General features: G+C 49.6%; 1 protein-coding gene across 3 annotated transcripts in view; it reads left to right on the top strand.

Annotated features, from left to right (window-relative positions):
* Positions 1-1,025: 1,025 nt before the first annotated feature.
* LOC120050110 (neuron navigator 3-like) overlaps positions 1,026-9,295 on the top strand; it is a 226,253-nt gene continuing 217,983 nt past the window's right edge. For all 3 annotated transcript variants that reach the window (XM_038996755.1, XM_038996754.1, XM_038996753.1), the window contains exon 1: positions 1,026-1,529. In XM_038996755.1, the coding sequence (XP_038852683.1) occupies positions 1,269-1,529 (261 nt within the window). In that variant the 5' untranslated portion in view covers positions 1,026-1,268. The remainder of the gene's footprint in view (positions 1,530-9,295) is intronic.

Raw genomic sequence — 9,295 nt, 5'->3', positions numbered from 1 at the left:
ACTAGACTAAATGAAAAATATCCCTCCTTTTCTCTTTTCTTGACAGAGAAAACAGAGTTGCCACTTTTCTGTTCAATTCCTCTGGATGTTCTGATTATTTGTTTGACAGGAATTAGCAAGGAGGTGGTTTTTTCTGCCACAACCGTCCGCCTGGCTGTCAGAGAAGCAGTTTTTGCCCCGCTGCGGCACTTTCAGATGCTGCACAAACCACAACTCCCAAACACTGGTGTCAGTCCTCTGCTCACCGCCTGTCTTTCCATAGCCATATTCTCGAGCAGGAGGGAGGGAGAGAGAGAGGGAGAGGGAGGGAGGGAGAGGGAGAGAGGGAGAGAGGGAGAGGGAGAGAGAGGGAGAGAGGGAGAGGGAGAGAGAGGGAGAGGGAGAGAGAGGGAGAGGGAGAGGGAGAGAGGGAGAGGGAGAGAGGGAGAGGGAGGGAGAGGGAGAGAGGGAGAAGGAAAAGAGTGAAAGGCAGAGATTTCTTAACCTAGAACTCTTTCAGCCATGAAAAATTGTCCCAGGAACCAGACAAACTGCTTCAGTGTGAGGGATTATGTACTGGATAACTCTGCAAACTTTCATTTTTTTAAATTTAACTTTTACTATTTCTTTCATCAAAGAGGAGGGCTGCCCCAGATGCAGGCAGCCAGTGAGAGGTGTCTATTTCTAGTGATCAGCGCTCGGCTACGGAGAGAGCTGTTTTGACAGTTGGAGCTGGGGAGTAACGTGCTGCTGAGGAATGCTGCTCAGAGAGAAAGAGAGAAAGAGAGAGAGAGAGAGAGAGAGAGAGAGAGAGAGAGAGAGAGAGAGAGAGAGAGACATGCACTTAACCAGGTCTATAATCACTGGTGGAGTGGCGGTTACCTTCCAGAGGAGTTTACGCCCCTGAGGACTGTTTGGTTTAGTAGTTCTGACAGAAATGGAGAGGGAGGAGTGGTTGAGCTCTGACAGAGAGGAGGAGGGGGAGCAAGAGAAAGGGGGAGTGAACCGGTGGCGGAGAAACCTTCTCAGTTTCTGTAAATCCCACACGCTGTAGGCTACAGAATGACTGCGGCTGCTCTCCCTCTCCAGACTTCTCTCTGAGAGGCAGCCCTCTCTTTATTTTGTCTTCTCCTTCCCCTCTTTTTCTCTGCCAGACGTCAGGAGGAGACACAGGGCTCTTGTTTGGCCTCTCTTGTGTGGGAAACTGAGGGAAAAGACTCCTCTCGCTGTTTTTTCAAACTCTTCCTCCTGTCCGCTTTTGAACTCTCTCTCTCTGGATGTGACGGACCATGCCGGTGGTAGGGGTAGCCTCCAAGCTCAGACAATCCTCAGTGGGCTCCAAGCCGGTCCACAGCGCTCTCCCCATCCCCAACCCGGGAAGAACCGCTGCCACACGAGGGTACATGGCCAGGACCCCAGAGCTGAGGGGGTCAGAATCCCCCCTGCTCTCCTCCTGTCAGCTGTCACTCAAGTCAGAGTACCAGGAGAGGAGGACGCAGCAGAAGCAGCAAGGACGGAGCAAGGAGACAGAGGAGAGTAAGATCTGCAAGGTCAGTGACAGTGTGTTGTTACTGGGGGACATGCTGTCACTCTGCGGCTCCTTCTCCTTTCAAACTCTACTCTCTAAATGATTTCTGCCTGCATGTCTGCCTGTGCAGGGGAATTGATTTGCTCTACAGGTGGCTGTGCTGGCTGGCCAAGTCTGAGTGAGCTACCTAACAGAGGCAGGCTTGTTGGATTGTTCTAGACTGTTCTGTTTCTGTGTGACTAGATGACTCATTTAGAAATCAATGTGGTCTTGGTTCGGCAAGCTATAGCAGGTGCCATGCTCTCTATATACTATTGGGTGGAGGTCTGCTTTCAGCATTTAGCAAACTTCAAAATGTAGATGTCAAACCTCCTTAACTATACCCTATCCTCCTTATCTATACCCTATCCTCCTTAACTATACCCTATCCTCCTTATCGATACCCAATCAGGAAATAGCTGTTTTTGATGTGGTATTTTCTCATAGACTACATGGAATTGTGACATAAATACTTTAAATGCCTCTAAATCATTTCAGCACCATTTTATTTCTCTTTTGTGTCCTTCCATTGCTTTGCGCTGTGATGCAGTCTCAAACTCTGTCAGTTGACTCGCAAATCTGTCGTTAAGTGGGGCAACGTGTCACAGAACCAGTGTGCTGACATTCATGTGCATGCGCCGCATTGTCGTATTGCGCTCAGTCTATTAAGATCCCTATCTGTGAAATGAACCGTGCCGGCTGTTTTATAGGAGGAAAAAGCTATGCATAGTAATCACTGCTACCTGAGAAGCCCCTCTGAAGCTGACATGCCCTGAATACAAACACCCCCTCTCCTCTCAGCTTTCCCCTTGTGTGGAGTACCGTTTCAGATGGCTAGCTGGTGTTTCCCCCCTCTGAGCGCTCCTAAAGCCCATTCTCAGGCCCAGACGTATTAAAAAGGCGTGGTAAGAATGGCTAGCGAATGATATACATGAACAGATCGCCTTAAGTGCTTTCCCATACTAAAGTCAGACGGTGCCAAGTTCTTTGGGAGTGTTTTAGAATGTTGGAAATTGGACTCAGGACAAGTGGAGAAGGCGGGGTCCGTCTCGCAAAGGAAGCGAAAGGATTTCAAATATCCCCGCCAAATAGTTTTGGTAGTGCATGCTCGCCCTACATCTTCGACCTGTCAAAATACCAACAGACTTTCCTGTTTTCCTGGTCACTCTGGCCAAGTCTCCTTGTTTACTGCTGGAGCTTCTGGGAACACTCTGGGAGCCTTTTCTTTTTCTTTTTTGTCCTCAAGTTCTTAACTGACTCAGGGGCCGCTTTTCTCCTGGAAATATGTGCTGACATCAAAGAGCGGGGCAGCTGAGCGCTGCCTCCTGGATCCTTGTAGCATGTCCGTGACTGACTGGAAAGGGCATGCAGGGCCAGAGCAAGGGGAAGTGTGTTTTATCATTAACCCGGTGCTGAACCGGTAACTCTGTTAAATGCACTCCATAAACCACCGGTTTCTATGCACGCTGTTGAAAGGGTTCTGCGCCCTCCCTTTTGGTGTCAAAAGGCAACCCCAGAGTGAACAACCCCAGAGTGAACAACCCCAGAGTGAACAACCCCAGAGTGAACAACCCCTGAGTGAACAACCCCTGAGTGAACAACCCCTGAGTGAACAACCCCAGAGTGAACAACCCCAGAGTGAACAACCCCAGAGTGAACAACCCCAGAGTGAACAACCCCAGAGGGAACAACCCCAGAGGGAACAACCCCAGAGTGAACAACCCCAGAGTGAACAACCCCAGAGTGAACAACCCCAGAGTGAACAACCCCAGAGGGAACAACCCCAGAGGGAACAACCCCAGAGGGAACAACCCCAGAGGGAACAACCCCAGAGTGAACAACAACACACTTGACTTATTTCACTTTTCTCTAGTGGGAGGAGCTGGGAGGAGCTGGGAGGAGCTGGGGGGTGCTGGGAGGAGCTGGGAGGAGCTGGGAGGAGCTGGAGGAACAAGTAGGAGCTAGGAGGAGCTGGGGGAGCTAGGAGGAGCTAGGAGGAGCTGGGAGGAGCTGGGGGAGCTAGGAGGAGCTAGGAGGAGCTGGAGGAGCTGGGAGGAGCTGGGGGGTGCTGGGAGGAGCTGGGGGGAGCTGGGGGGTGCTGGGAGGAGCTGGGAGGAGCAGGGAGGAGCATGGAGGAGCTGGGAGGAGCTGGGAGGAGCTGGGGGGTGCTGGGAGGAGCTGGGAGGAGCTGGGGGGTGCTGGGAGGAGCTGGGAGGAGCTGGGGGTGCTGGGAGGAGCTGGGAGGTGCTGGGAGGAGCTGGGAGGAGCTGGGGGGTGCTGGGAGGAGCTGGGAGGTGCTGGGAGGAGCTGGGGGGTGCTGGGAGGAGCTGGGAGGTGCTGGGAGGAGCTGGGAGGTGCTGGGAGGAGCTGGGGGGAGCTGGGAGGTGCTGGGAGGTGCTGGGAAGAGCTGGGATGTGCCGTAGTGTAGTGCAATTTGTTTTGGAGCAGATGGTCGGGGGCTAGAACATAATTCTACTAATTTGTACACTGCTCATTGACCAGAACTAAGCCCAAAAATAGATTTTATTTGACAATAACAATAAGTTCATAGCTTGATAACATTGAGACACGTTCACGTCTCTTTTTATTCGTGGGAATACTTGGTGAACAGATTTCCTAAAGTAAACAAATGTTTCCTGGTGATTTTATTCTTTTTTGACCATCAGCATAAACAAGGGGGGGGTAATCCTCCCCTGTCGAAGTAGAGATAGGGTACATGTTGTCATTACTCCTCACAGTGACTGACAGTAGTAGAGATAGAGTACATGCTGGCATTACTCCTCACAGTGACTGACAGTAGTAGAGATAGAGTACATGCTGGCATTACTCCTCACAGTGACTGACAGTAGTAGAGATAGAGTACATGCTGGCATTACTCCTCACAGTGACTGCCAGAAGTAGAGATAGGGTACATGTTGTCATTACTCCTCACAGTGACTGACAGTAGTAGAGATAGAGTACATGCTGGCATTACTCCTCACAGTGACTGACAGTAGTAGAGATAGAGTACATGCTGGCATTACTCCTCACAGTGACTGACAGTAGTAGAGATAGAGTACATGTTGTCATTACTCCTCACAGTGACTGACAGTAGTAGAGATAGAGTACATGCTGGCATTACTCCTCACAGTGACTGCCAGAAGTAGAGATAGGGTACATGTTGTCATTACTCCTCACAGTGACTGACAGTAGTAGAGATAGAGTACATGCTGGCATTACTCCTCACAGTGACTGACAGTAGTAGAGATAGAGTACATGCTGGCATTACTCCTCACAGTGACTGACAGTAGTAGAGATAGAGTACATGCTGGCATTACTCCTCACAGTGACTGACAGTAGTAGAGATAGAGTACATGCTGGCATTACTCCTCACAGTGACTGCCAGAAGTAGAGATAGGGTACATGCTGTCATTACTCCTCACAGTGACTGACAGTAGTAGAGATAGGGTACATGTTGTCATTACTCCTCACAGTGACTGACAGTAGTAGAGATAGGGTACATGCTGTCATTACTCCTCACAGTGACTGACAGTAGTAGAGATAGGGTACATGTTGTCATTACTCCTCACAGTGACTGACAGTAGTAGAGATAGGGTACATGTTGTCATTACTCCTCACAGTGACTGACAGTAGTAGAGATAGGGTACATGCTGTCATTACTCCTCACTTCTGTGTGGAGTGGCTGAAAGGAAGGATTCAGGGTGATCAAACAGAAGTGTGTGTGTGCGTGTGTGTGTATACCCTCGCTGCATAATGGATGCTTGTGTGGACTTGTTTGTCCTTGGTTAAGCACAGGGCTGGCCGCTCTCCTTGTTTAGTGTTTACCAGACTGTGTTGTTATTCCTAACTGAGAGAAAGTTTGAAGGGAATCTCATGACACAAACACACACTGCTTCAGAGCCTGTAATGTGTTGGAGTCCATTAATCATGATTGGGAATAAAAGGAGGGATTCCACATGACAAGTGGTTTTAATGTTAACCGGTTTCAAACTAATTATGAGCTAAACATATCCAATGCTTCTGTTTGAAAATGATAAATAACTGTGGTTTGTAGAGTGTGTTTAGAATATCCATGCTTTAGGGTAGGGCCTCAATAATATTGAGGGCTGAATGGTGTGTGTGTGCGAGCATTTGTATGTCTGTGTGTGTATGCATTTGTGCATTTGTGTGTGTGCATTTGTACATTTGTGTGGGCCTGCTTTTGCACATGTCTGCGTTCAATCTATACGATTGTACATGTGTTGGCATTCTTAGGAGGCTTCCTTCCTTCGGTGGTCTTGCGTAACACCTGCATTCTTCCCCGGGATCTCAGTTAATCCATCCAAGGCTGACCTGTCAAGAGATCCTCCTCCCTGTGATTGAGATGAGATCCAGGACACACACACACACACACACACACACAGTCACACACACATACACACTGTAGTACTCACTGACATACCTTGTCAGTCACTGTAGAATGAAGAGGTATTGGAGGTGAATGGGGTTGTAATGAAGTGCCACGGCTCTGCTGATGGGATCTGTGGCTCGGAGCCTTGGCAGATACCCAGCTACAGTGGTGAGGGAGGCTTTGTCCCAAATGGAACCATATTTCTTATATAGTGCCCTACTTCTGATTAGGGTCAATAGAGTTCTGGTTAAAAGTAGTGCACTATATAGGGAAAAGGGGGCAATTTGGAACGCACCCAAAGTGTGAGCAGCCCTTGAGCATGAGCAGTGTTATTCATGTTTCGCACCTTTTACAATCATCGATTTCTCAACCTCCCACTAAGAGTTTTTTGTTGTTGTTGTCATTTTTATTCAATCTGATGCCATAAGGTCAAACAAAATAAACCCTCTTTGGGTTACAGCATATGAAGAATGATTGACAGGTTAGCCGTAGATCCCAGTTTGTCCTGCCAGTATGAATAACAGCAGCACCTGCTCGTTTCACACCTTTCCTATGTCACTGCATCTGATTCCGGGATACCGCGGATGTCACATCCTCCCTAGGTCATCCCAGTTACAAGCAGGAAAGAGCAATGGGAAAGTGACATCCATATTCTCCTGAAGGGAATCAATAGAAGCGTGGGGTGCTGATGTGTTAGACTTTCCAGCTGAGACTCGAAATGGACGCCCTGCTGCTCATGTCTGAGCCGAGATTTATCATGGTTCTTTTTTGGTTGGCCGCCATGGTATGGTTTCTAGCCCTGGTGTCTGAGCCGAGATTTATCATGGTTCGTTTTTGGTTGGCCACCATGGTATGGTTTCTATCCCTGTCTCCGTTTGAAGTGCATCCCTGATTAGAAATGACTGGCAGGTTTAATCCATGTGGTGTTAGCCTGCCTACGCATGTCTAATCAGTTATGACATCAAGGAAGGGAGAAAGGAAAGATGCAGTCGTAAGGAATTCAAATATGGGCCCTTTCATGCATCAAGGTACCAAGGTAAAGTTTTTGCCAGGCTGCAATCAGAGATGAGATCGGACACAGACCAACTGTCTCTACTCTCACTCCTTCCCAATGGAAACACTGCACATGTAGAACAATTCCCCACATGACTACTGGACCCAGTTTGTCTCTTAGAAACATACAAGAGGCCTCAGATCAGGTCATTAAACACAGGCTCTGTTGCCATGCTCTGTTCCCTTGGCTGCTATGGCAACCATACATAGCCGTGTAACCTTAGCGCGGGGATGTTGCCACTTCTTCCTGAATATGTGTATCAGTTTTTGTTTGCTGGAAGCGCAGACAACTGGCAAGATACGTCCTGTGGATCTTCTTCCACACATCCTGTTGTTTGTCTCTGATCTGACCTGCCAAAATGTCAGCAAGAAGAGAAGAACCAGAGAGTGCGATTGCACATGGCCTTGTTTGGTGCAACGGCACATCTCCTCCACCTCTCACTACGCCTAGGTGCTGATAAGCCCCTGCAGGGGGGGGCCAGCAGGGAGAGAAGGAAAGTGGTGAGCTCAGGGATCCGTTTTAGGTCTCACTGGCTCTGGAGTTAGTGTGGGGAATGTAAACACAGCTCCTCTCCCCACTAGCTCAGATGCTGCCGAGGCAGCCGCCCTAGTCTGGTCTGCAGAGCTTGGGGTCCCTGCCAGCTCTTCCCGTCAGAGACAGAGGGAGGTGGGGAGGGAGGCCGAGCCGGGGCTTGTGTCCTAGCCATGGGTGGTCTGGTCTGGCTGCCTGGGCTCCTTATCTGGAAGAGAGGGAGAAGCCCCGTGGAAGTGGCGGTGTGCTGATAGTTACACAGGACCTCTGGGATAACAGGGAGAGTTACACAGGACCTCTGTGATAACAGGGAGAGTTACACAGGACCTCTGGGATAACAGGGAGAGTTACACAGGACCTCTGGGATAACAGGGAGAGTTACACAAGACCTCTGGGATAACAGGGAGCGTTACACAGGACCTCTGGGATAACAGGGAGAGTTACACAGGACCTCTGGGATAACAGGGATATTTACACAGGACCTCTGGGATAACATGGAGAGTTACACAGGACCTCTGGGATAACAGGGATATTTACACAGGACCTCTGGGATAACAGGGAGAGTTACACAGGACCTCTGAGATCACAGGGAGAGTTACACAGGACCTCTGGGATAACAGGGAGAGTTACACAGGACCTCTGGGATAACAGGGAGAGTTACACAGGACCTCTGGGATAACAGGGAGAGTTACACAGGACCTCTGGGATAACAGGGAGAGTTACACAGGACCTCTGGGATAACAGGAAGAGTTACACAGGACCTCTGGGATAACAGGGAGAGTTACACAGGACCTCTGGGATAACAGGGATATTTACACAGGACCTCTGGGATAACAGGGAGAGTTACACAGGACCTCTGGGATAACAGGGAGAGTTACACAGGACCTCTGGGATAACAGGGAGAGTTACACAGGACCTCTGGGATAACAGGGAGAGTTACACAGGACCTCTGGGATAACAGGGAGAGTTACACAGGACCTCTGGGATAACAGGGAGAGTTACACAGGACCTCTGGGATAACAGGGAGAGTTACACAGGACCTCTGGGATAACAGGGAGAGTTACACAGGACCTCTGGGATAACAGGGATATTTACACAGGACCTCTGGGATAACAGGGAGAGTTACACAGGACCTCTGAGATCACAGGGAGAGTTACACAGGACCTCTGGGATAACAGGGAGAGTTACACAGGACCTCTGGGATAACAGGGAGAGTTACACAGGACCTCTGGGATAACAGGGAGAGTTACACAGGACCTCTGGGATAACAGGGAGAGTTACACAGGACCTCTGGGATAACAGGGAGAGTTACACAGGACCTCTGGGATAACAGGGAGAGTTACACAGGACCTCTGGGATAACAGGGAGAGTTACACAGGACCTCTGGGATAACAGGGAGATTTACACAGGACCTCTGGGATAACAGGGAGATTTACACAGGACCTCTGGGATAACAGGGAGAGTTACACAGGACCTCTGGGATAACAGGGAGAGTTACACAGGACCTCTGGGATAACAGGGAGAGTTACACAGGACCTCTGGGATAACAGGGAGAGTTACACAGGACCTCTGGGATAACAGGGAGAGTTACACAGGACCTCTGGGATAACAGGGAGAGTTACACAGGACCTCTGGGATAACAGGGAGAGTTACACAGGACCTCTGGGATAACAGGGAGAGTTACACAGGACCTCTGGGATAACAGGGAGAGTTACACAGGACCTCTGGGATAACAGGGAGAGTTACACAGGACTAAGGGGGAGTTACACAGGAC

Source organism: Salvelinus namaycush, chromosome 6, assembly GCF_016432855.1.
Source record: "Salvelinus namaycush isolate Seneca chromosome 6, SaNama_1.0, whole genome shotgun sequence".
Lineage (NCBI taxonomy): Eukaryota > Metazoa > Chordata > Actinopteri > Salmoniformes > Salmonidae > Salvelinus > Salvelinus namaycush.
The sequence above is the reverse complement of the archived record's forward strand: the minus strand, read 5'-3'. Positions and strand labels throughout refer to the sequence as shown.